Below are 27992 nucleotides of genomic sequence, written 5' to 3' on the forward strand. Positions count from 1 at the left end.
CAGAACGCTGCCTACCCCTTTCCAGCGTCATCATTTAGGTTTGGTTGATAGGTGACCCGGAAGTTAAGTGCATAGGCGGCTAGAGCTCCAAATAGTCTATGTCTTATTTTTAAGTAGGCATCTATCCATTTTTCACTTAACGAAGGCTTACACCGTACGTGCTGTGTTACTCGAGTTTTAAGACACCACAGAGTGTATTTACGTTTCTCTTTTGGAAAATTATTCCGGAAACGAAACCCTGAGAACAGGATGTGATTAATAGTGAGCTAGCAGCTGGATGTCAGGAAGGCCTTGGCGGGTCAGCTTGGGAATGAAGAGGAGTGGGCGAAGTTAACCCCGTGACGCGGAGCCCTACAGTCTGTCAAGTGAAGCCCCCTGAAATCGGAAGAGTAAGGAGCCTGGGCGGTAAGTCCAAGAACGGGCTTGTGTAACGGAGGAGGATGTGAGAGGGACGGAGGTCTGGGTTGGAGTTTGGTGTTCAGACGCTTTGGATTTAGGGGAAGGTTGCCTTTTGTTCTGGGAAAGCTTGTTCAGACGCGGACGGAACACAATACTCTTAAATTAAACGTCTTTATTCGGATTCGGCTTACCGGGACGGCAGAGGTTGACAGGCTTGTCGCTTCCACAACTGTTACCCACTGCACACCCTCCCCTCCCTGGGATTGGTACTTGCGGGCAGACCCTCGCCGTGCGTGTGCTGTGCGCTGCGCAGCGTCGGAGCGTCCGAGTGGCAGGGCTCATTGCTCTTGCAAAAGGGTCTCTGGAGACCTGTTTTCAGAGTAGAAGCAGGGTAGGCATGGAAGACCCTGTGCCGAGTTAGATCGAGTAGTCTTTACGGTGAAACCAGTTGTCATCTAATGTACAATTTATCATACCCATATCACTGCACTAGCACCACCCTCCTTCTCGTGTTCTCCAGTGAATCTTAGTCTTTACTGTAAGGCCATGCATACATTTCTGAAAACATATGCCATTTTAATTTTTATTCCCAAGAAAGTGCAAATTAAGTTGAGTATTTTTGTCGTATATTTAAACATATAAACGGAAGCTCCTCTCTGACACATATAGTGAGCAAATTAGTATCAAACATTAGTATCACTAATGTCCCCTGAGAAGGTAATTTAATTCCTTTCAAATTCCTGTTGTCTTACCAGTGATACAAAAGACCCTACGTTAACTTCACTGAAGTTTCTTAGGACACATAACTGATAGAGTATACTTGGTGAAAACCGTGAAACAAATTTGAAAGTAAACCTCCCATAATTTTTTGAGACATTTGTTAGCCATAACAATATCACCTGTGAAATTGCATTTTGAAATGCATGTGTACTAAATGCAGAAACAAGTAGAATATTATAACATCTAAACTACAGCGACTTTATATGGTATTGTTTTAATTCTTTCACTTTATACATTTTTAGGTTTTTCGGTAGAAGTTTTGAGGTGCATTTTCATTGGTTAAAAAATGACTACTCTTGAAAATTTAGAAACCAAAGGTAAGTGTTCTTCTTTTGATGATAATTGTTTTTAAAACATGCAATTTATGACCATAGGACGAAGGCGTGTTTGAGCCAGGTAACTAAATCTGATAGAGCTCTTGGGAACTCTTTGTGTTTCAGATTTCTTCATGCTTGTTTTGTAATGCAGTGTTTACATTTCCGTACTCAGATATCACCTGAATATTAACATCCTTGGATAATATTCATTACTACTGTTAAGCTACTGTTAAACATTTAGTGTAAAAGCAGAGTTTTGCAGCTATGTTTTGTCTCCACTAGAAGATTAAGATTTTAATAAACAGATATATTTTTAAAGATTTAAGTAGGTGGACAAGCAACTAGGAGGTATAAAAGACTTCTTTTTGGTGTTGGGTTGTTTTGCTTGGGCTGCTATAACAAATCACCACAATCTGAGAAGCTTAAACAACTGAAACTTACAGCCTCACAGGGAAGGATCTATTCCAGGCCTCTCTCCTAGTTTCTGGTGGTTTGCTGGCAGTTTTTGGTATTCTGTTTGTTTGGTTTTTTTTTAAGATTTTATTTATTTGAGAGAGAGACACAGAGAGCACATGAGCATGTGGGGAGCGGTGCGGAGAAGCAAAGGGAGAGGGAGAAGCAGATTCCCTGCTGAGCAGAAAGCCTGACATGAGGCTGGATCCAGATCCTGGGACTCCAGGATCATGATGTGAGCCTAAGGCAGACGTTTAACTGACTGAGCCACCCAGGTGCCCCAGTTTTTGGTATTCCTTAGCTTGTAGATACATCACCCTGATCTCTGCCTTTATGTTTACATGGCGTTCTCCCTGTGTTTGTCTCTGTATCCAGATTCTTCCTTTTTTATAAGGGCATCAATCATATTGAATTAGGGGCCCACCTTACTCCAGTATGATCTTATCCTAACTAATTACATTTGTAATGACCCTATTTCCAAATAAAGTCACATTCTGAGATATGGACGGTTAGGACTTTAACATAGGAATATTTGTGGAGGGGGGACGCAGTTCAACTCATAACATTTACTAACTACAGTAGTTATTTTTTAGTCCTGTTTTGCTTGTCCTCTCTACAACATTTCATATGTTGATCATTCCCACCTTTTGAAGTACTTTCTTTCCTTGATTTCCATGATACCACTCTTGTTTTCAGCCCTTCACTGTCCAATGCAGTAACCATATGTGGCTGAGTTTAGATGAATATTTTTAAAAAATTAAAAATTCAGGGGTGCCTGGGTGGCTCAGTCGGTTAAGCATCTGCCTTCGGCTCAGGTCATGATCTCAGGGTCCTGGGATCGAGTCCTACATCGGGCTCCCTGCTCAGCGGGAAGCCTGCTTCTCCCTCTCCCACTCCCCCTGCTTGTGTTCCCTCTCTCACTGTGTATCTCTCTGTCAAATAAATAAATAAAAATCTTTAAAAAAAAATTAAAATTAAAATTAAAAATTCAGTTCCTCAGTCACCCCACCCACATTTCAAGTGCTCATTAGTCACATGTGGCTAGTAGCTATTGCATTAGAAAATGCAGATATAAAACATTTCCATCACTGCAGAACGTTCTACTGGACACCACTGCTCTAGCAACATTTTCCGTTTCTTTCATCCTCCTCTTCTTCTGGTTTATCTTAAATATTAATATGTTTCAGCCCTCTTTCTCTTCTGCTCTCAGGGCTTCATAATTATCTTAAAAATAACTTCCAGATCTGTTTATAGCCCAGATCTCTTCCCTTGTGATTCAGACCCTTATAGCCTACTGACCATGTTCACATAGGCATTGGTAACCGTATTAGCATGTCCCGAAGTGAGGGCCTCCTGACTTGGGTGGAGTGAGTTCTGGAGGTTGGAGCTGTCAGTGAGAGATGAGAAACTACTTTCCAGAAGCCTACTTTGCAGCCAATAGACCTCCAACAGCAAACTCTTTAAAAGGGATTTAAATCAGGGCACCTGGGTGGCTCAGTCCATTAAGCGTCTGCCTTCAGCCAGGGTCATGATCCCAGGGCCCTGGGATGGAGCCCGAGCCCTGCATTGGCTCCCTGCTCAGTGGGGAGTCTGCTTCTCCCTCTGTCTGCCCCTATCCCCCTGCTTGAGCTCACTCGCTCTCTCTCAAATAAGTAAATAAAATCTTTTAAAAAGGCGGGGAATGGATTTAAATCTGTTTAGGAAGGAAGAAAGAGAAGATCATGCCAATAAATATTTAATTGAATTTATTCAGCTGTGTGTGAACAGCATTTCAGAGTCACCAGAAAGCTTTTATAGTATTCAAATAAGCAAACCAGAGAGGATAATGAAAGTAATAAACTGGGGGTTTATGAGAAATAGAGCAATTAAATGGTAACTAAGGTGAAAGTCATTAGCATGGTGCTTGGCAAAAAACAAAACCTAAATACAATATTATCATTAGTGATTAAAAGTTAGTTATTGCAAGGCCTCTGTGAAAGTAAATTTTTTTTATTTGTTATTACCTGTTTGTAACGAGGATTGGAGTTATACATACATTATTTCATTTGATCTTAATTTTACAGTAAGGTACATAATTCAGCCGTTAGTCCTCTTCCTACTTAATGTTAATGGTTGTTAGTGAACAAAAGTTCCTTGTATTGCATGGTCTAAAAGTAGGTGTACTTATCATGGTTGACATTTGTCAGTTGCCTGCGCTTCCTATAACTGCCTCACAAGAAAAGCAACATTGGTTTATAGCAACAGAAGTTCCTCTCAGTGGACATTTGAGCGAAACTGTCATCATGAGGGGCGCCTAGGTGGCTCAGTCGTTAAGCGTCTGCCTTCAGCCCAGGTCGGGATCCTGGGGTCCTGGAATTGGGCTCCCTGCTCAGCGGGAAGCCTGCTTCTCCCTCTCCCACTTCCCCTGCTTGTGTTCCCTCTCTCGCTGTGTCTCTCTCTGTCAAATAAATAAAAATAAAATCTTTAAAAAAAAAAAACCTGTCATCATGAGAGGGATGCATAGTTGCTGCTAGGACCTCATTTGAATGGGAAACGTACGATAAAGAGAAACAATTCAAAAATAAGAATTTGAACCCAAAACTTTCTTGAGAGCAAGATTAAAATTACAGGTATTAAAGTCAGACCGTTTAGTGAAAGTAAACCAAGTAGGAAAGTCTGAGACATTTAAATATTTAGAATTCCATAAAATAACCTAACTTCAACACTCATTCTCTGGAATAACAGGTATTAGGTGAAGAAGGAATCCCTGGGCAGATAAATTTGGGAAATTCTGGATTAAAGGAGGGATTATACTACAGGACCTCCCAGAGCCTTTAGCCTACTAATGCACACTGTGAAGGGGCAGAGAGATGTAGTGCTCAGCCTTGCCCCCATTTACTTGGCCAGGGAACTCTTTATTCATGGAGCCTGTGACAAAAAGAATGTTTAGATTCCATGTCAGTGAACGTGGGCCTAACTCTTAAGTCCATTGTCTTTAACATTTTTCTAATTTAATAGTAACTAAACCTTATTAAATAATATTGGTGACAAATAAAAGAATACTGATTTCGGGGCACCTGGGTGGCTCAGTGGGTTAAGCATCTGCCTCCAGCTCAGGTCATGATCCCAGGGTCCTGGGATCAAGCCCCGCATTGGGCTCCTTGCTTAGTGGAGAGCCTGCTTCTCCCTCCGCCCCACAGCTCGTGCTCTATCTCTTACTATTGCAAATAAATATTAATAAATAAATAATAAATATTGATTTAAAATTACTGAATGACAATCCCTAAATTGTTCGATTGTTTGATAGCTGAATCTTTGTATATTCTGAAAAGTTTGTCAGACTATAACTGAGTTAGGAATTAATGCTTTGGTGTAGAGGGGAAAAAAGGTAAGCAGTTTTTAAATGAGTTAGTGGATATTAAAATGAAATCTTCTCAGCATATTAACATTGATGAACTTCAGAAAGCACTTACTCATCTTTTCTGTGCCAAGCACCATTTCATTAAGCCGACAATACAAAGATTAGGAGGCAGACCCTGCCCTGTGGAGCTCCCAACAGTCCAGTCTGTGGGAAAAACAGATTATTTTAAAACACTCTGATATTTGCATTGTTCTGAAAGCACTGAGGGATTAGAGGAGAGTAATGAGTAAGTGATCTGCCCAAAGTCACAATGTGTGGCAAGTAGGGACTTAAGTGTCTAGTGTTCTTGTTACTGCACCATCCTATGGACTTAGAGTATCTGTCTTCTTAGATTTCCAGTTTTATGAAAAAAAGGAGGAATGTTTCTTTAATGACAGACTATAAAATCCTATTCTTTTTGCCTCAGTATTCTAGAGTAAGGGTTGGTAAGTTATGGCCCTCAGCCTCCTGAGAATATTTACAGATCAGTTTGGTGATGGGGAACACTAACCTTGAATCCCACTTAAGCCAAGGGTTATCCCAAATAAAAAAGAATTCTATGTTTCTCATTATTAGACCTATATTACAAAAAAAACCAAACTTGACTCAATTTCTTATTATAGTTTGAGTTTCATCTTTGAAAATGAGTTTTTTTTTTCTTCTTTATGTAAGTACCTATCTCTTATCCTCAGTTTTGCCTCGTGGTCCACAGAGCCTAAAATATTTATCTGACCCTTTATGGAAAATGTTTGCCAACTCCTGTTACAGAATATTATTTGTTCTTTCCCTACATTTCAATAATCTTTGGGGAAGGCAGTAAGAATGAGCCATAAACTTGAGATACACTTCATTCTTTGATAACTGATCACAAGTAGAAGAAAAGTTGATGAATAATTGAAGAATTGTTCTGTTGGTTCCCTTCAAAGAGTGGGGAAGAGGGGCTGATGTTTTGCTTTACTTATACATCATTCCTAATTATGGAGCTGGTACCACGGATCATTGCCTTCCCACCTGAGAGACGATAACTGCTCCTGAATGTGTCCTGGATTGTGCTTAGTACATATGTAATAAAGGTTTCTGTGTGTGTCATAAGGGAAACCAGAATGATGAAACGCAAGTTACCAGGCAAGGAAATAGAAAGCCCTGACTCCCACTGGCCGCCTTGCTGGGGCACATTAGCTAGAAGCGTAGTTATTACAGAGTTGTTAGTAGCTGCCATGACATGTTGTACAACTCTCGCACTCATAAATGCTTGAGTAAGTACAACAGTTTACATAAAGTTAAGAGTAAATTGAGGCTGAACCAAGTTGATAGAATTTCTTCACTGGCGTTTTATGACGTATTTCGTTTGAAAAGAGATTTTTTTTAAATACCCATTAATGTTCCTTTGCCTTTTAAATTTAGCAGTAATTATTCCATCATTTGTTCTTGAATCTCCATTACCTAAAATTCCAACTCAAAAAAGTTCTGACTTGCCTAAGAATCCTGTTTAATCATCGCAGGGTGTCACACCTGCTTATTTCTTCAGCTTCAGTGGACCTGAGTGGTCTAGCTCTAGTTTGTCTTTTTGTTGTGTTTTTAATTAATCTGTAGTTAATTCATGATTCAGCATAACTTCTTAAATGACAGAATATCTTAGTGACAGCATTAAATTTGCTTTAGATAGAGTTAGACAGATTTTTAAAAGCAGATTTTAAGAACATGGGAGCAGGTCTTCATTCTTGCAACAGTTCAGTGGAAGATCTCCTCCTAAGTGCTGATGTGCTATAGCATGACCTGAAATACCAAACTCTTTATTTCACTTTCTAAAGTAATTCCTTTATTCATCTTTTTGAAGGTGGAGTTAGTCCTAAATCCCAAGTTAACATTCAATATGGAAATGACAAAATATTTTATTCTAATGGAAAATGTTTTGTAAAATAGAACACATTATATACCAGATGTCTTTCCACCTCCTGTCTAACATAACTCAAGATTCCCAGTACACTGCTATATATGTAAGAAAAACTCCCCCCCCAAAATCTGTTAAATGAAAAAATAGTTCTCAAGTCTAGTGATGTACTTTTGTAAGACTTGAGCATAAGAAAATAAAAGAGTTATATTTGATGACATAACTTAAGCTTTCTCCCTTTAATCAAGATCCAAACTTTATTAGGGTTTTTTAAAGAATAATAACAATAGCAGTAGAAGCTAACATTTGGTTAGTGCTTACTGTGCCAAACACCATTCTAAACACTTTACACATATTCGTGTATTAAAATCTTAATTATTGTATTAAATCATTGGTGTTGAGCATACAAAAAATAAATAAAACTAAATAAGAACATAAGGCATAGATCTATTGATACATTGCTAGAGTTGTTTTGTGAGGCAGTTTGACAATACAGATCTTCACCTGGCACATTAATTCCATTCTTGAGAATTTATTAAAAAGAAATAATCCAGAAGTTGAGAAAAATCTGTAGGCACAAAAGTATTCACTAAAGCATTATTATAGTGAAAAATTGGAGAAAGTATAAATATCCAACAACAGAATAATAAATAATGTTATATTAACTTGAAGAAATAATAGTCATAAAATGAAAAATATGAAGAATGCAGCAAAATAGAAAAATAGATTAAGCTTCTGAAGTTAATTATGATTACAAACATAAAAATAATGAAGAAACTTGAAGTAATGAAAAGCTATTTTAGAGTGATGAGAAGATAGGTGATTTTTTCTTCTTAATATCTTTTGATAATATAATGTTAAAAACTGTAAAAACCAGAGGATACATGTGTGACTGTGTGTGAAGATAATCTGTTCTGCTCTGCAGTTTCTGTATCTGTATAACAAAGTTTGTGAGAAAGAAGAAAAGTAAGCTCATTAAAAAATAGAAAACTAATAAATAAACCCCAGGAAGGTTTTCTTGTTAGGTATTTCCCTTGCTAGAAAAGACCTCATCCTGGGCAAGCTTACCATTTCCTATGGTTCTTTGCTGGAGAATTCCATTTCTAAGACAAGAATTCAGGAATCAAGGTGACAACAGTCTTTGCTTGATAGAATGTTTATATGTTATGTGGTCTCTTTTTTTATATGGCTTTGTACATCAGAAATTTTTAAGAAAGGTTTAGTTTTAATAAGACCTTATTATTGCTCTTGCCAAATTGTTCTCCTGACTTAATAGGTTACAGTGAAACATGATTAATATTTAATTAATAATTAAAATTTGATATTTAATTGATCAGAACGTGGTACTGATAACTAACAGTAATTGAGGCTAAGGACATACTTTGGCTTTATTTTCTTTTTAACCAGGAATTCTGTTTCCTGTCTTTACCTTAGAAGGTATAAATATAAAAATATAATAGTAATGAATTTACTAAAGATTGGTCCATGATTGTTCTTAATTAACATTTCTGTAGAAATAAAATTCTGGTAGAAATTTTGCACCACATATTGTACTCTTATTATCTGTTACCCTGTAATACATGTTATCTTTTTATATGTATGTCCTATCTCCTAAATTAGATAGTAATTTCTTGAACATAAAAGTCCCCACTACCCCAAACAATGTCTGCTCAGTATTAGGCACCAAGCTGCATGTTTGCAGCCTGTGACCACTCAAAGATTGTCATCATAACCATTGATATATGTGCTTGTCCTGTGCGCCTCCCCTTGTCATCATTCATTTATTGTCTTATCAGCTAAACAGTGCTGGGTGGAAGGCACATTACTCATCTCTACCCTCATGGGACTTACATCCTAGAGGAAGGCAAAAACATTGTATAACTAATAATACTGGGGGAAAAAAGTCCATTTACCATTTTGATAGATAGAAAAAAGGAGAAATGCAGAGTCTCTGTTGCAGATGCACATGAACAGGGAACCCAGCCTAATCTGGAAAGGTTAGAGAAAGGCTTAGGAACCTTAGGAAGGCACACCCTGGTGTGCCAAGTGCTTGACCTTACTGCATCCTTTCCTACCACAACTGTGGAGCACAGTTGTTACTATCTCCATTTCGCAGAATATGAAGTAGAGATTCGTGGACGGTTCAATTGTTTAGCCAGGGTCATACTAGGATTTAGAAGTCAGAACCAAATACCCTGATTCCAAATCTCTTGCACTTTTTGCCAAGAGAGAAACCATTTACTTAAGGAAAGTTCGAACCTGTAAGATTTTTTTCCATCTTTTATTGACATCTGATTGTTTTGAAAATTAACTTTTACTCTGAATTTTTTGTATTCTTTTTAGTGCCAGTAATTCTGAATGTAGGATAAAGTCTATCTTGGCATTTTCCTTGGCATTTCTTTTTAGCAAGTAGCTTATGTTTTGCTTTCCCTTTCATAGTCACCCTTACTCCAACCCCAGTCCGAGGAGCAGGAGATGGAATGGAAACTGAGGAGCCGCCTAAATCTGTTGAAGTTACCTCTGGAGTCCAACCCATAAAGCATCACATCCTTCAGAATCCACGGAAGAAAGCAGTTCCAGGGGAGAGCCCAGGAGTCCTTCAGCTCGGGAAGATTCTCACTGAAAAAGCAGTGGAAGTTGAAGCTGTAAGAATATTAGTTCCCAAAGCTGCTATAACTCATGATGTCCCCAACAAGAATGCAAAGGTAAAGTCTCTGGGACATCATAGAGGAGAACTCCTTGGTCAGTCAGAGGGAACTGTAGAACCCAGAAAGGAACTATCAGAGGTAAAGAATATATTGGAAAAGCTCAAGAACTCTGAAAGGAGGTTACTACAGGACAAAGAAGGTCTTTCAAACCAGCTCAGAGTACAGACAGAGGTAAGAACAAATAGCCTTAATGAGCACTGCTCTTTACACTTGAACCATCTAAGCCTATGTGTTAGAAAACTATATTTCCTCTTGGAATGTCATTTATTTCGGCTTGTCATTTCTCTAAAAAGCTTCCTCTTAAATTTCTCTTTCTCTAGTAGAACTAGTATATGTTGGGAACTTATCCTCTAAAGATGAAGATGGAAGTATGAGGTACTTTGGACAAGACCACCTATAAGGTGTAAAAGAAGTCATGGTTATAAAATTCCAGATCAAAGACTGACCAAGTTAGACTTTGAAGTTACCTAGTTAACAATTCCTGTTTTAAGGATCCATAAGTTCCAAGTATTTTTGCTTATGCATACATAATACTTGGGATAAAGGGAATGGTGGGATAAGCATTGGTATCTTCATTGTAAATGGAAAATGATCTATGGTGCTTGGCTGTGTTTCTTTCATCTTTACATGTTAGTAAACATTGCCTTACTCCTCACCCTTTGTTTCTCTATTAGACCCGTCATCTTTTTGCTAGATGTTAGTCTTTATAAGTGACACTATAGTTAGTGGTTCTTATCCAGATATATCTTTAATATTTTTTAAATAACTAATTTGTAATTACAAAAATAGTATTTATTTGTAAATATTTTTAAAAATACAAAAAATGAAAATAGTACCAACTATAATTATACCAGCTAGCTATAAATGCATAATTATACACATTGAGTTCATTTTTGCCTTTTTATTTTCCTATGTCACAGAATATTCTATTACAATATCATTTTTAATACCAACAGTGTTCTTCTATTGCTACACCATATGTCAATACCTATTATTGGACATTTATGTTTTAATTTTTCACTTTTTAGATAAAGTAAAGAACATACTTATAGATATGCTAAATTGCTTCCTTTGCTTAAGTTCTATGGCACAGGGGTGTTTGGGTGGTTCAGTCAGTTAAGCATGGGACTCTTGATTGACTCCTTCCAGCTTAGGGCCATGAGATCAAGCACCACGTCGGGCTCCACACTGGAAGTGGAGCCTGCTTAAGATTCTGTCTTTCCTTCTTCCTCTACCCCTCCCTGCTCATACTCTCTTTTTCTCTCTTGCTCTAAAAAAAAAAAAAGGGGGCGCCTGGGTGGCTCAGTTGGTTGAGCGACTGCCTTCGGCTCAGGTCGTGATCCTGGAGTCCCAGGATCGAGTCCCGCATCGGGCTCCCTGCTCAGCAGGGAGTCTGCTTCTCCCTCTGACCCTCCTCCCTCTCATGCTCTCTGTCTCTCATTCTCTCTCTCTCGCAAATAAATAAAATCTTAAAAAAAAAAAATAAAGAAATCAAATCCTGTGGCACAAAGAAATTAATTTTTAAATACTGAAAAAGATCTAAAAAACATTAAAACATTCTCAGTCATATTTTTTGGCAAAATTTATTGGTGTGGTTTTCTAATTTTTTGCCTTCAAGTATTGACTGGAAGCAGTTTGTAACTTTTGTGATAATGGTTGGTACTCTTACTAGAAGAGGCTCAGTTTATAATCACATGGACTGTAGATATAAATATGTAGACATAGAGACAGATGGTTTATATAGATTATGAAACTTAAATATTTAATATTGCTTTTTGATATACACTTTAAGTAATGGAGGTCCGTATACATGAAGCACGGTTTCTTTTTTCATTTTGCTACATTAAAGCCACTGATATTACTTTAAGTTGGTTGTAACGGTCATATTTTCTTGTAGGTCAATCGAGAGTTAAAAAAGTTGCTAGTGGCTTCTGTTGGGGATGATCTTCAGTATCATTTTGAACGTCTAGCCCGTGAGAAAAATCAGCTTATTTTAGAAAATGAAGCCCTAGGTCAAAACACAGCTCAACTTTCTGAACAGCTGGAACGTATGTCAATACAGTGTGACGTATGGCGGAGCAAATTCCTCGCAAGCAGGTATTTTCTGTTTTAAATGATATTTCATTTCCTAGCTTTTTCACTATCAGATTTTTTACCATAACCCAAGAAAGTAAATGGTAGTGTGAGAATTTCTGACTCCGATTGTCAAAGTACTTCATAGATTTATAAGTATGTATGGATTGTCCTTCCTATGGAGAGTCACACCATCTCCCTAAATGGAAAAGTGGTATCATAGGATTCTCCCTCATTCCAGAATTCTAGGTTAATCCTCTATAGTAGAAATCACTCCTACTACAATGTTTAGGAAACAAAATTAAACTCAGACCTCTTATAAATAAAATAAATAAAATCACAAAAAAAAACCACACTATTTTCCCCACCTTCTATCTGGAAAACTCAAATATTGTTTCTCTTCCGTGCTCTGTTCTCATAGCTCTTTTAACTGTATTAACTATATAAGAGAGCTTCCCAACCTTTTTCTGTCCATGCACAAACAGAAAATTATTTGTACGGCATCCTGGATGAGGCTACTCTCCAACAGAGGTGAAACCCCCAGAGCCCTCACCTAGGCCCATGGGTACAGTGGTAGTTGGGAAACTCTGCTATATATTGTGATTTGGGGTCTATTTATCCCCCTCCTTCCAGCTCTGACTGGAGAACAGGGTCTGGGTGTTATCCATCTTTGTATTTCCAGTGCTTAGCCACATGCTTCACACATAGCTTAGTAACTGTTGATTTAAATTCAGTGATCTAGAGATTTCTTACATAGCACCAGACGTTTCCAGGCTGTACTTTAAGAATCACTGATTGTGATGAATAAATTTGTAGGAAAGTATTTCTTCATGTCTTGATGTCTGTGATACTTTCCAGTAATTGATTACTCTCTTAAAGTCCTTAATTGTTTTCTAATTGTGCTTTTATAGGATGGATGTGGAGAAATGAATGTACTGTTTATTGACTTCGAATGAAAGTTCATGCTTGCTGAACACATTAAGAGGCAAATCATGCATGTGTCATACAGATTATTGCAATATGTAACTTTCTTAACATCCTTATCAATACTGATAGTAATAGTCTAAGGGCAATAAAACTTAAACTCAACTTTAAAGATATTTTAACTGATTTAATCTTTGGTCAGTAATCATTACGGTCCAAGACTTTAATTTTAGTTTTAAGAGTTTTAAGCTGAATAAGAATACTTTAAAACTTTTCTTCAATTCTGTTAATAGAGAACAGGTTAAATAAATTTTGGAATATCCAATCAGAAGAAAACGTGAAGCTGTTGTTTTTTAAAAGGAGAAATAGCTCTATATATGCTAATGTTAAAAAAAAAAAAAAAAAAACACCAAGATTATTAGATGAAAAAAACAAGGCATAGAAAATTTTGTATTAAATAATCCCTTTCTTGTAAATAAAATGGATATGTTTATTTTTAACATGTACTTTTATGTTGACATATCCATAAATTTTTTTTTCCTAGAGAAATATATAAGAAACTCGATTGGTTATTTTATTGGTTTATACAAGAAGGATGGGGATGCTGGACAGGAGGAAAGACTTAGTTTCCCTTTTATATAAGCCTTTCTATATTATTTAATATTTTTCTAAGGACAAGAAGGTAACTGAGTGATAAGAAAGCAACTCTTTTTTGTTTTCCTCTAAAATTTCCTGTATTTAAAAACATTTAATTAGCAGAGCTTCCAGGACCGGCAGAAACTGAAAGAACATGTGACCGCTAAGCCGGCCCTGCAAGAAATATTAAGGGGGGTTCTATAAAAGGTGAAAGACCCCAAGAGTGGTACAGAACAGAAATTTACAGAGACAATCTATGAAAACAAGGGCTTCATAGGGAACATGATGACAATAAATTCGTATCTTTCAGTAATCACTCTCAACATGAACAGCCTAAATGCTCCCATAGGGTTGCAGATTGGATAAAAAGACAGGACCCATCCATATGCTGCCTACAAGAGACTCATTTTGAACCTAAAGATACATCCAGACTGAAAGTGAAGGGATGGAGATCTATCTTCCATGCCAGCGGACCTCAAAAGAAAACTGGGGTAGCAATTCTTATATCAGACAAATTAGATTTTAAACTAAAGTCTGTAATTAGTGACACAGAAGGACACTATATCATTCTTAAAGGGTCTATCCAACAAGAAGATCTAACAATTGTAAATATCTATGCCTCCAACATGGGAGCAGCCATCTACATAAGCCAACTGTTAACCAAAATAAAGAGTCATATTGATAATAATACGTTAATTGTAGGAGATCTCAGCACTCCACTCTCAGCAATGGACAGATCATCTAAGCAGAAAATCAACAAGGAAACAAGAGCTCTGAATGATACATTGGACCAGATGGACCTCATAGATATTGACAGAACATTCCACCCTAAAACAACAGAATACTCATTATTCTCGAGCGCACATGGAACTTTCTCCAGAAGAGACCACATACTGGGTCACAAATCAGGTCTCAACAGATACTAGAAGATTGAAATTACTCCCTGCATATTCTCAGACCCTAATGCTTTAAAACTGGAACTCAACCACAAGAAAAAATTTGGAAGAAATTCAAACACTTGGAAGCTAAAGACCACTCTGCTCAAGAATGTTTGGGTCAACCAGGAGATCAAAGAAGAACTTAAACAATTCATGGAAACCAATGAGAACAAAAACCTATGGGATACTGCAAAGGCAGTCCTAAGGGGGAAATACATAGTCATCCAACCCTCACTCAAAAAAATAGAAAAATCCCGAACTCACCAACTAACTTTACACCTTAAAGAACTGGAGAAAAAGCAACAAATGCCTAAGCCACATGTTAGAAGAGAAATAATTATTAGAGCAGAGATCAATGAATTAGAAACCAGAAATACAGTAGAGCAAATCAATGAAACTAGAAGCTGGTTCTTTGAAAGAATTAATAAGATCAGTAAACCACTGGCCAGATTTATCCAAAGAAAAGAGAAAGGACCCAAATTAATAAAATTATGAATGAAAGGAGAGAGATCACAACTAACACCAAGGAAATAGAAACAATTATTAGAAATTATTATCAACAACTATATGCCAATAAATTAAGCAACCTGGAAGAAATGGATGCCTTCCTGGAAACCTATAAACTCCCAAGACTGAAATAGCAAGAGATAGGCAACCTGAATAGACCAATAACCAGTAACGAAATTGAAGCAGTGATCAAAAACCTCCCAAAAAACAAAAGTGTCCAGGGCCTGATGGATTCCCTGGGGAATTCTACCAATATTCAAAGAAGAAATAATACCTATTCTCCAGAAGCTGTTTCAAAAAAAATAGAAACAGAAGGAAAGCTTCCAGACTCATTCTATGAGGCCAGCATTACCTTGATCCCCAAACCAGGCAAAGACCCCATCAAAAAAGAATTTCAGACTGATATCCCCAATGAATATGGATTCCAAATCCTCAATAACATGCTAGCTAATAGGATCCAACAATACATTAAAAGGATCATCCACCACGAACAAGTGGCATTTATCCCTGGGATGCAAGGGTGGTTCAACATTCACAAATCAATCAGTGTGATAGAACACATTAATAAGAGGAGAGAGAAGAATGATATGGTCCTCTCAATTGATGCAGAAAAAGCATTTGACAAAATGCAACATCCTTTCCTCATTAAAACTCTTCAGAGTATAGGGATAGAGGGAACATTCCTCAAGTTCTTAAAATCCATCTATGAACAACCCACAGCAAATATCATTCTCAATGGGGAATACCTGGGACCCATTCCCTTAAGATCAGGAACACGTCATGGATGCCCACTCTCGCCACTATTGTTCAACATAGTACTAGAAGTCCTAGCAACAGCAATCAGACAATAAAAAGAAATAAAAGGTATTCAAATTGACAAAGAAGTCAAACTCTCTCTCTTCGCAGATGACATGATACTTTATGTGGAAAACCCAAAAGACTCCACCCCCAAATTACTAGAACTCATACAGCAATTCAGTAATGTAGCAGGATACAAAATCAATGCACAGTTGAAATCAGTTGCTTTCTTATACACTAATGCAACTGTAGAAAGAGAAATTAGAGAGACGATTCCATTTACAATAGTACCAAAAGCCACAAGATACCTCGGAATAAACCTAACCAAAGAGGTAAAGGATCTATACTCTAGGAACTACAGAACGCTCATGAAAGAAATTGAAGAAGACACACAAAGATGGAAAAACATTCCATGCTCATGGATCGGAAGAATAAACATTGTTAAACTGTCGATGCTGCCCAGAGCAATCTATACCTTCAATGCCATCCTGATCAAAATACCAATGGCATTTTCCAAAGTGCTGGAAAAAACAATCCTAAAATTTGTATGGAATCAGAAAGACCCTGAATCGCCAAGGAAATGTTGAAACAGAAAAACAGAGTTGGGGGCATCACGTTGCCTGATTTCAAGTTATATTACAAAGCTGTGATCACCAAGACAGCATGGTACTGGCATAAAAACAGACACATAGATCAATGGAACAGAATAGAGAGCCCAGATATTGACCCTCAACTCAATGGTCAAATAATCTTCGACAAAGCAGGAAAAAATATGCAATGGAAAAAAGACCGTCTCTTCAATAAATGGTGCTGGGAAAATTGGACAGCTATATACAGAAGAATGAAACTCGACCAGCCTCTTACACCATACATAAAGATAAACTCAAAATGGATGAAAGACCTCAGTGTGAGACAGGAATCCATCCGAATCCTAGAGGAGAACATAGGAAGTAACTTCTTCGACATCGGCCACAGCAACTTCTTTCAAGACATGTCCCCAAAGGCAAGGGAAACAAAAGCAAAAATGAACTTTTGGGACTTCATCAAGATAAAAATCTTCTGCACAGCAAAGGAAACAGTCAACAAAACAAAGAGGCAACACACGGAATGGGAGAAGATTTTTGCAAGTGACACTACAGACAAAGGGCTGATATCCAAGGTCTATAAAGAACTTCTCAAATTCAACACCCAAAACACAAATAAGTCAAAAAATGGGCAGAAGACATGAACAGACACTTCTCCAAAGAAGACATACAAATGGCTAACAGACACATGAAAAAATGTTCATCATCATTAGCCATCAGGGAAATTCAAATCAAAACCACATTGAGATACCACCTTACACCAGTTAGAATGGCAAAAATTGACAAGGCAAGAAACAACAAATGTTGGAGAGGTTGTGGAGAAAGGGGAACCCTCTTACACTGTTGGTGGGGGTGCAAGTTGGTACAGCCACTTTGGAAAACAGTGTGGAGGTTCCTCAAAAAATTAGAAATAGAGCTACCCTATGACCCAGCAATTGCACTGCTGAGTATTTACCCCACAGATGTAGTGAAAAGAAGGGCCATAAGCACGCCAGTGTTCATAGCAGCAATGTCCACAATAGCCAAACTGTGGAAAGAGCTGAGATACCCTTCAACAGACAAGTGGATAAAGAAGGTGTGGTCCATATATACAGTGGAATATTACTCAGCCATCAGAAAGGATGAATACCCAACTTTTGCATCAACATGCATGGGACTGAAGGAGATTATGCTAAGTGAAATAAGTCAAGCAGAGAAAGTCAATTATCATATGGTTTCATTTATTTGTGGAACATAAGGAATAGCATGGAGGACATTAGGAGAAGGAACAGAAAAATGAAGGGGGGGAATCAGAGGGGGAGATGAACCATGGGAGACTATGGACTCTGAGAAACAAACTGAGGGTTCTAGAGGGGAGGGGGGTGGAGGGATGGGTTAGCCCGGTGATAGGTATTAAGGAGAGCATGTATTGCATGGAGCACTGGGTGTTATATGCAAACAATGAATCATGGAACACTACATCAAAACCTAATGATGTACTACTGTGTGGTGACTAACATAATAAAATTTTTAAAAAGTTAAAAATAAATTAAAAATAAAATAAATATAAAAACATTTAATCAATGTTAATTTTTTCAAAATTTGGTCAACCTAGAGTTAGACTGAGGTACATTCCAAAAGTCACACTATAGGAAAGTTAAATAACTTTTTCTTTGTCATTTTGTAAACAAATATTTTTTAAATCCCTTCAACGAGTTCTAAGATCATAAACATTTTAAATGCTTTTTAGTGAAGATTTAAAAATGGAGAAGTAACTTGACTGTGTTCAGTCTTCTTCGTAAGCTTTTGAAAATGAAAATGAAGTATATTAACTTCTTTACAGTGTGTTACTGTCAGAGAATTTATATGTGATTTTTTCATCTTTTCCAGGGTAATGGCAGATGAGTTAACCAGTTCCAGAGCAGGATTGCAGCGTCAAAACCGCGATGCACAGAGTGCTATTCAAGATCTCCTGAGTGAACGGGAACAGTTTCGTCAGGAAATGATAGCTACCCAGAAGTATGGCATTTGTTTACATTCTGACCCCTTCTTTCTCTTGCAATTTTTGTTACTGTGATAGTTCTTTAGTGTTTCTACATTTAATAACTTTTATTGAGCATATTCTTCAAGTAGCATTTTAAAATAGATGCCCAGAGAGGGAAGAAGACTAAAAAAAATAAGACTACATGCTTCTTACATTCTTAATTGAGAGAGAAATAAATTATAGCTATAATAGAAGAAATCTCTGGGTTTAAAAGTAGTTTTTGGTTATAGTTGTAGCAGTTTTGTATAATTTTTGGTAAAAGCCAAAAAGTATACCTATCTTTCCTTTGGAAGGAGATCTTTTTAAGGACTATTCTACAGTATTAGAGTTTACTTTCATGTGCTCCAGAACTTCTTTTAAGGAAGAACATCCATTTATACTTCTATACACAGATCTTCCTCGACTTATAATGGGGTGGCATCCCAATAAACTCATTGCAAGTTGAAAATACCATAAGTCAAAAATTAATTCAGTATACCTAGTCTACTGAACATCATGGCTTAGCCTAGCCTACCTTAAACATGCTCCTTACATTAGCCTGTACTTGGGCAAAATCATCTCATACAAAGCCTATCCTATCATAGAGTGTTGAATATCTCAGTAATTGAACACTGCACTGAAAGTGAAAAACAGAATGGTTGTACAGGTACAAAACTGTTACATTGGTTGTTTACCCTCATGATCATGTAGCTTGCTAGGAGCTGTGGCTTTCTCCCACTGTCCAGCAACATGAGAAATATGGTACTGCATATTGCTAGACCAGAAATAGATAAAAATTCAAAATTCAAAGTACAGTTTTTATTCAATGTTAATCACTTTCACACCGTCATTAGTCAAAAAATCATTCATCGAACCATCATAAGTCAAGGCCTGTAATTGATTTATTACAAATCAAATCAGTAAGAGTTGAAGAAATCACGGGAAATTATAAGAATAAAAACATAATACAGACGACCCTCAAACAACACAGGGGTTGGGGAGGCTGACCCTCCATGCAGTTGAAAATTCTTGCATAACTTTTGACTCCTGCAAAAATGTACCTACTTACAGCTTACTCTTGACCAGAAGTCTTACCAATAATATAAATAGTTAACACATATTTTATATGTTCTACATATTATATAGTGCATTCTTACAATAAAGTAAGCTAGAGAAAATAGTTACTAAAATCATAAGGAAGAGAAAAAATAAACTAAAATCATAAGGAAGAGAAAATACATCTACAGCACTATACTGTATTTATCAAAAAAAATCGGCCTTTAAATGGACCCACATAGTTCAAACCCATGTTGTTCAAGGGTAAACTGTATATCAAAATATCAGATTTCGTGGGAGGCAACTAAAGCAGTGTTTAGAGGGAAATTTATAGCTTCTTTAAATGCTCATAGTAGAAAATAAAGGTCTTGTTGGTAATATAAGCTTCATCTTTAAGAAACGCAAAGAGGAAATTAAGCAGACAAAAGAAAATAATAAGAATGGGAGCAGAAATAATGAAATAGAAAGCCAAATGCTGGTTCTTTGAAGAGATAAATTTAAGAAACCTCTAGGCAGTATGATCAGGAAAAAAAAAAAAAACAACCCCAAAGGAATGAGGAGTGGGTATTTCACGTAGACTCTATAGACATAAAAAGATGATAAGGGGATACTATGAACAACTCTGTGCCAGTAAATTCAACAACTTAAATGAAATGGACAGAGTGCTTAAAAGACACTAAACTACCAAAGGGTACTCAAGACAAAGAGCCTGAATAGCCTGACCTATTAAATAAGCAATTGAATTTTTAGTTAAAAACTGTTCAACCCACAGAATGGGAGAAGATATTTGCAAATGACACTACAGACAAAGCACTGATTTCGAAGATCTATAAAGAAGTTCTCAAACTCAACACCCAAAAAACAAATAATCAAGTCAAAAAATAGGCAGAAGACATGAATAGACACTTCTCCAAAGAAGACACACAAATGGCTAACAGACACATGAAAAAATGTTCATCATCATTAGCCATCAGGGAAATTCAAATCAAAACCACATTGAGATACCACCTTACACCAACCAGTTAGAATGGCAAAAATTGACAAGGCAAGAAACAACAAATGTTGGAGAGGTTGTAGAGAAAGGGGACCCCTCTTACACTGTTGGTGGGAATGCAAGTTGGTATAGCCACTTTGGAAAACAGTGTGGAGATTCCTCAAAAAATTAAAAATAGAGCTACCCTATGACCCAGCAATTGCACTACTGGGAATTTACCCCAAAGACACAGATGTAGTGAAAAGAAAGGCCATAAGCATTCCAGTGTTCATAGCAGCAATGTCCGCAATAGCCAAACTGTGGAAAGAGCCGAGATGCCCTTCAACAGACAAATGGATAAAGAAGATGTGGTCCATATATACAATGGAATATTACTCAGCCATCAGAAAGGATGAATACCCAACTTTTACATCAACATGGATGGGACTGGAGGAGATTATGCTAAGTGAAATAAGCAGAGAAAGTCAATTATCATATGGTTTCACTTATTTGTGGAACATAAGGAATAGCATGGAGGACATTAGGGGAGGGAAGGGAAAAATGAAGGAAGGGAAATTGGAGGGAGAGACGAACCATGAGAGACTATGGACTCCGAGAAACAAACAGGGTTTTAGAGGGGAGATGGGTGGGGGGATGGGTTAGCCCGGTGATGGGTATTAAGGAGAGCACGTATTGCATGGAGCACTGGGTGTTAGATGCAAACAATGAATCATGGAACACTACATTAAAAACTAGTGATGTATTGTATGGTGACTAACATAACCTAATAAAATTAAATTAAATTAAAAAAAATAATAATAAAAACCTTTCAATAAAGAAAACTCCAGGCATAAATGGATTTACTGAAGGATACTAGCAAACAACTAAGGAAGACATAAAGCCAAATTTACAAAAACTCTTCTAGAAAACAGGAGAAGGAAATAATTTCCAACTGACTTTATGAGGCAGCATTATCTTGATACCAAAACCAGACAGAGATATTACAAGAAAGCTACAGACCGGTATTTCCAATGAACATAGATGCAAAAGTCCTAATCCAACAATATATAAAAAGAAGATATATATATCCTTATACATTATGGCCAAATACATTTTATCCTAGGATTTGTAAGTTGGTTTATCATTCAGAAATCGTTAATGTAACTCATGAAAAAACAAATAATAGATACACAAGTCAGATCAATAATCCTATTACTACTAGATGAGTATATTAGTATATTTTACCTGTACTAAAATATGAGAACTAAAAATACTGTTTGGGGCACCTGGGTGGCTCAGTCGGAAGTACTGTTTGTTGAATGACTTCCAGATGATTACCTGATAAATATATAAATGCTTTCTGTAGTCTTATTTTACCAGAATTCCCAATTTATTGAACTCTGAGAAAAAGATATAGGAGAAAGATACTATGTAGATCCTTTTGTAGTTCATAAGCGTGATGATTGGGTGTTCACGCCGTTGTGTGACGTACCTCCCTCAAACCTTGTTACAACCTCGGCACGTTACCCGTCTGACGTGAAAAAAAGAAAAAAAAAGATACTATGTGATTTGAGAAGAATTTCAGGTTTCTCATTTATTGAGTATTCTTGATTTTCATGTTTTATCCTCTTATTAATATTCAGTGTTCCTGTGTGTTCTGTGCAGATTATTGGAGGAGCTCCTGGTGTCCTTGCAGTGGGGAAGAGAGCAAACTTACTACCCTAGTACACAGCCTCACACCACAGCAGAACTAGCATTAACAAATCACAAGTTGGCAAAAGCTGTAAATGCTCATCTTCTGGGAAATGTTGGCACTAACGGTCAAAAAAAGATTCCATCAACGGTTGAATTCTACAGCACCCCAGCAGAAAAAATGGCTGAAACGGTAAAATATTTCTCTCTTCTGGACTGTGGAACTTCTAAGACTGTCCTCTTACTGAAAGGTGGTATGTTATAATGCAAAGTGCTTGGCATTAGGAGTTAGGAATTATGGGATCTAAACCTGATTCTCATGCTAATGAGCTTGTGATCTTGGAGAAAATTGTTTCCTCCTCTGTGCTTTAATTCCTGAAACATTTTTTACTCTGTCCTTAAGGAGCAAATTAGTTGTTTTGAAAGGGCCTGTCTTTTAGCTACTGAATCAGTGATAATCTTGTACTTGAGTTCATTGTGATATGAAAATTAGTGTAGAATTTTTAATTCAACAATCATGAGTAGATAATAGATTACTTCTGACATCAGAATTTATTTGTTAATACCCATATATAGATATGAATGTGCCAAATGCTGCAGAATCAAATAGTGTGCCCCTGGTACCTACAGTCCTGGGTGAATTCAGGGTTCATGCCGATGAGCTGTCAAATGCTGTGGTCTCCCGGTTCTACGGGCACAGCCAAGGTCACCTCCATACATTTCAGTATCTGACTCCTATCTCCCTATCTTAGGCTTTGTCATTAACCAGAACTGTTCCACTTTTAAAATCAACTCAACACCTCTCTCCACGATCTGTGCTCTCAACTTTTTTTCCAGCCCCTATTCTTTATTCTGATTACCCCTGTGATCACATAATTTTTATTCCCTTGATCCCTACATTTTTTTTCATCTGAGCAGCTCACTCTCCTGGCTTCTTTTCCTGCCATAGCTTGCCTAGATTTCATTCTTAGGTGTCTTTTTCCCTTATCATCCTTCTCTCAGGTACCCTGAACACTTCAGTCCTTTGTCAATTCAGCTGCTTGCCTTCTTTGTTTCTGTACTTGTCAAACTATGACCTCACATTCAGCAGATGATTTCGGTTCCTAGTTCACAGAAAAAGAAGGCAGGGGCAGGAAATTTCTTCGAAGTTCCACTTGCTATCTAGAAGCCTACCTATGTGGCAACCAGTCTTATATACATTTCTCTCACTGGAAGAGGTGTCTCTCCTCTCCAAGGCTCAGCTCCCCTCCAGGCTCAGCAGGCCTCCCCAGAGCATCCCTTCTGTCTGTCAGCTCTTTCTTCTTTGGCTTATAACACGCCCAGGTGTCTTCCATCTAAAAAAGAAAAATCTTCCCTCTATCCTAAGTTCTCTGATAAGGCCTTATCACCTTTATAGGTGAGAACCTTGGGACAGACTGTGCACACTTGTATGTACTCCCATACCATCTGTTCCTCAGGTCCTGCCGTCACTTACCCGGTGGCCTTCCAGCTCCACTGCTCTCAAATCGTGCTCGTATAAAGGTCATTAATGTTTAAATACTTTATTACCATATTTTATGTATCAGCACTCCTTCCTTGATATCCCCTTGACTTCTGTGACCTTACTCTTTCTTGGCCCTCTCCTACTCCCTCTCAGAACTCTTCTTCATCACCTTTTTTCCTCCTTTAAGTGTTGATGTTCCATAGGACTCTGCTCCCCATGCTTTTCAGACTCCCTTAGTTTCTGCAACACTGTACACGGCCGGCTACTCACTGCTTCTCTGACCATTCTTTTTCAGAATTTGGCAGAGGGTGAGGCATCCTCCTTCCAGGCCCACTCTTGAGCCTTTCCTCTCATAACAGACTTCCTAGATTCTCTAGGGACTATCCTAGTCCCGGTAGTTCTATGCTTGGGACTTCAACTGAGACTTTTTTTTCTGGGTTCAAGAGACAAAAAAAGAAGAAAATAACCCAATTCTTCTCTACTCCCTATCTTAGTGAACTATACCACTATATAGATGTTTTGAGGATTTCATAAAATTAATGCATATAAAGCTCATAGCAGATTCTAATATATAGTAATTTTTCAATAAATGGTAGATACCATTTTTATTTTATTTTCTTCCATCCCATAATCCTGTTGGTTTTACAAATCCTGTAAAAAATAGGATTTGTAAAAGGGTAAATTTACCCTCTTCTAAGTTCACCCACCTACCCTCCAGCCTTAATTATTGCAGTAGCCTCTTCACCAGTATTGACCCCTTGCTTTTTACCTACCTCCAGACCATCCTCTGTTGCCAGTTATTTTTAAAATGCCAGTCCAAAAAAAAGGAAAAAGTCAATCCACTTGTGTTGGTACTCCTGTTCAGACAGATGCCAGTCTCCCTCATTATGGAATCTCAATTCTTTCATATTGAATAGAAAGCTTTAAAATCTTTATTCCATTTTCTCTTCCCAAGGTTATTAGCCAGGTGTCCCCACCCCCTGCTCTTCAAATCCCAGCAGCGTTAACCACTTTTCACTGCACAGACGTGCCACTGTATCTCAAGCCTCTGTTCATACTTACTTCTGCCCAGACCGCCGTCCCAGCACCTCTCTGCCTTTAACAATCAGCCCTCCCTGAATCTCACTGGCAAACTTAGAGGGTCCTTTCCCCAGGCTTCCATTGTGTTTTGTGCATTTATCTATTGTAGCTCTTTATCATGTTAAATTGCAGTTGTTTGATTCCCCCCCCCACCCCCCCCAAACTGTAAGCCCCTTAAGGGTGAGGACTGTATTTTATGTTTCCTCAAGGTCTGGCATAGTAATCCTTTACACATAGTAGGTGCGCAGCTATTTACATAATGAATCAGTACCCGAAACTAAGCTCGTTGAGTTTATCCTTTCCGTTCTCCTTGTTGGGAAACTGTCCTTGCCTCCTCGGTTGCTGCCAGTAGCATGTGGTATAATTGACTGCCCCACCTTTCTTGAAACACTCCCTTCTCTTGGCTTCCATAACTGCACACCCTCCTGGCTTTTCTCTTTTTTCTGACCATTCTGTTTTACTGTGCGATATTGGGTATCCTCAGGGCTTGGTCTAGATCCCCTTTTCCCGATCCTTTATCCACCACATTCTCTTAGTGAACATAACTGACAGTCCTACTTCCTTAGGGTCTCTTGAGCCTTTCAGCCCCATTGCTTCAAGGTTATCATTTCTTAGCTAGATTACTGCAGTAAACTCCCTTTCTTTGTTCTTCCCTGGTCTGCTTTTAATGCCTGCCCTTTCCCTTATCTTCCAACTGTGTACAGCATGATTTCTCTGAAAGGTACCCTGCTTAAATCCTTCCCCATTACCTCCAGGCTAAAATCTAGAAACCTGTCTGTACTGGTATCTCCGTCTCCTTCCACTGTACTCCTTCGGTATTTTGTTTCTCTCTCTACAGACATAGAATGTACTAGCCTATAGAGAGTATTTCCATACCCTCTAGCACCCAACCAAAAATAGAAAGATCTCAAAAATTCAGTGGAAAAAAACGCAATATATTTGCAAAACAGAGGTCCTAAAATAGAATGCTGGCTCTTAAATAGTGCCAGGATGTTCTTAAATTAGCTGTAAGTCTTTGGGTATGGTAGTAATTTAGAAGGAAAAAACACTGCTGGACAACATGAGAGTGAGAGAAACAAGCATATCCAACCATACCTGAAAGCTCCTTATGTAAGGCATAGGCTTACATAAAAAAAAAAGAAAGTTCTTTCCCCCGCTGCTTTTCACAGTTCCTTTCCAACCGTAGTGCCTACCTCATTTGCACCATAACCCATCCTCCTCATGGGATGATCGTTGAGAGAATATAAACATAAGAAACAGGAGCTTTGAACAAGCATGTTATCTTTGCCCTTAATTGGAGCATTTTTTTCAACCCAACAGTTCCTCATGTTGTGGGTCTCAGTCAGGGAAACAGCAGAACAAGTCAGAGCAGAAGAATTAGGAAAGCATGGTGTCCATGAAATCCAAGAAACGAGAACATGATTGTTAGCATAAAATATGGCATATACATTAGAAATAGAGAAATGAAAAGCTATTGATTTTACAATCAATTAAAAACTTTGAAATAGGATTTCATTAAAAGAATGCAGAATCCTGATTCCAGGCAGTTGAATGAAAGATCCATAGAGGGGAGGTGGTGGGTGCTTTTTGGTTAAGGATAAAAATTGACATCACTTAAGGTAGAACTGATATAACCTTATTTTTTTCTGTGTTTTCATGCTTTTTCACCAATATCCATAAAAGAACATTAATTTCATCATTTTTGAAAAATAGGTAACCTAGGTAATATAATAGTCATTGTTAAATTTAGAGCTTTTTGGAAAAGGGATAAGTTCTCTAACCAATCAAACTCATCACTGAGATGTTATTTTTTATGGTAGTTACATATTAATGAAATGGGGCTTTATAGGTAGTTTTACATCAATAAAACCAAGGGCTTTTAGAGTCCCTAAGGCATACAGCTGACATTACTTCTTATTTTCCTTAGGTTCTACGCATTTTGGATCCAGTTACCTGTACAGAAAGCTCACCTGATAATCCATTTTCTGAGTCTTCACCAACTGCCTTACTTGCTACAAAGAAAAATATTGGACGATTTCATCCCTATACTAGATATGAAAATATAACTTTCAATTGCTGCAATCACTGCCAGGGAGAACTTATTGTCCTTTAACATTCAGTATGTTGGAGGCATGCTACAGGCCCTTGCTTCTTACCCAAGAGTCATTATTATTTGGGAGCTGGAGTTCTTACAATGGTAGAATGTCACTTTCTATTTAAGTAATATATATCCCCAACAATGTTTCATGTACTGGACCACAGATTACCCTTTCTTAATAAATACCTCAGGATAAGAAAAGAATGAAACCGTATAGATATATTTAAAGTAGATGATACTTTCCAGGCATACATGATGCTTTTCCTAAAGGACTCTGAAAGAAAAAAGATCCTACCTTTATTTTAGGCCCTAAGTTATATCTTGCTGTGTTTAACATGAGCAGATTTAATTGTGGTACTCTAATGCAGGGTGGGTCATATGCAGCTACAGCCATTCATTTACTGTTGTCTGTGGTTGTTGGGTTTGGGTTTTTTTGGCACTACAGCAGAATTGAATAGATGCAACAGGGCTTGTTTGGCCTGCAAAACTTAAAATATCCTATCTGGCCCTTTTCAGGAAAATTTTTCTGGCCCCCACTCTAAAGGAATAATAGCTGGCAGGGGGATGGGTGTAGGGAATGTCCATTCCCTTTTTGGTGATTTATTTTGGACTACAAAGGCGACTTGTGGAAATACTATGGGTGAAGGGACTAATATTTTAAAACTAAATGCTATATGTTAGGAAAATTTAAAGTATTTTATAGCCACATTATCAAGTGTTTCAGCAAAACATATTCTCATGTTGGTTTTATGTGGGGAATTCCATAGTTCGAATGGATACAACTTGACATATATAAAAGAAATAGATTTTACTGAGCTCATTTTGACAAATGCAACACAATAGGAATATCCAATTTGATATAAAATGAGAAAGTAGGATCCTTCTAGAACATTGTACAAACTCCAAATGCAATCCATTATTAATTTATATTAATATATATTATTGTTTGTTTATGATGGACCATCATAAAACACCCTTTTATAAGCCTTTTAAAATATCCACAATATGTTTATACCAAATTACACTATATTAGGTGCAGAATTGCCTATTAAAAGAGAAATCTAAAGACAAATCTGGTGAAAAAACATATTTTAATGTCAACCTAATGAGTTTTTTGTCTGATTCATCTAAGTTAAACTTTGAAATGGCAATAAATTTGTCTACATTTTTTATTTTGAATATTGATTTAATGTGCTTTTCAAGTCTTCATCTAACTTATAC

General features: G+C 37.4%; 1 protein-coding gene and 1 non-coding gene across 2 annotated transcripts; both read left to right on the forward strand.

Annotated features, from left to right (window-relative positions):
• Positions 1-24: 24 nt before the first annotated feature.
• BLZF1 (basic leucine zipper nuclear factor 1) lies at positions 25-27950 on the forward strand. The gene is made up of 7 exons (XM_036098023.2): positions 25-405; positions 1422-1496; positions 9659-10098; positions 11825-12024; positions 18257-18385; positions 22084-22303; positions 26601-27950. The coding sequence occupies exons 2-7, from the start codon at positions 1466-1468 to the stop codon at positions 26784-26786; spliced, it is 1206 nt and encodes a 401-aa protein (XP_035953916.1). The 5' UTR covers positions 25-405; positions 1422-1465; the 3' UTR covers positions 26787-27950.
• LOC118539451 (small nucleolar RNA U13) lies at positions 21854-21955 on the forward strand. Its single transcript, XR_004919181.1, has one exon. It is a non-coding gene; the product is annotated as a small nucleolar RNA U13 (small nucleolar RNA).
• Positions 27951-27992: the final 42 nt, after the last annotated feature.

Source organism: Halichoerus grypus, chromosome 7 (assembly GCF_964656455.1).
Source record: "Halichoerus grypus chromosome 7, mHalGry1.hap1.1, whole genome shotgun sequence".
In the NCBI taxonomy this organism is placed as follows: domain Eukaryota; kingdom Metazoa; phylum Chordata; class Mammalia; order Carnivora; family Phocidae; genus Halichoerus; species Halichoerus grypus.

What these genes read in the sequence shown, in the direction of transcription:
- BLZF1 (XM_036098023.2), top strand. Translation starts at nt 1,466, where the DNA reads ATGACTACTCTTGAAAATTTAGAAACCAAAG. An exon ending in GAAATGATAGCTACCCAGAA is followed by an intron (nt 18,386 to 22,083) that starts GTATGGCATTTG and finishes TGTTCTGTGCAG; the next exon opens with ATTATTGGAGGAGCTCCTGG. An exon ending in CAGAAAAAATGGCTGAAACG is followed by an intron (nt 22,304 to 26,600) that starts GTAAAATATTTC and finishes TATTTTCCTTAG; the next exon opens with GTTCTACGCATTTTGGATCC.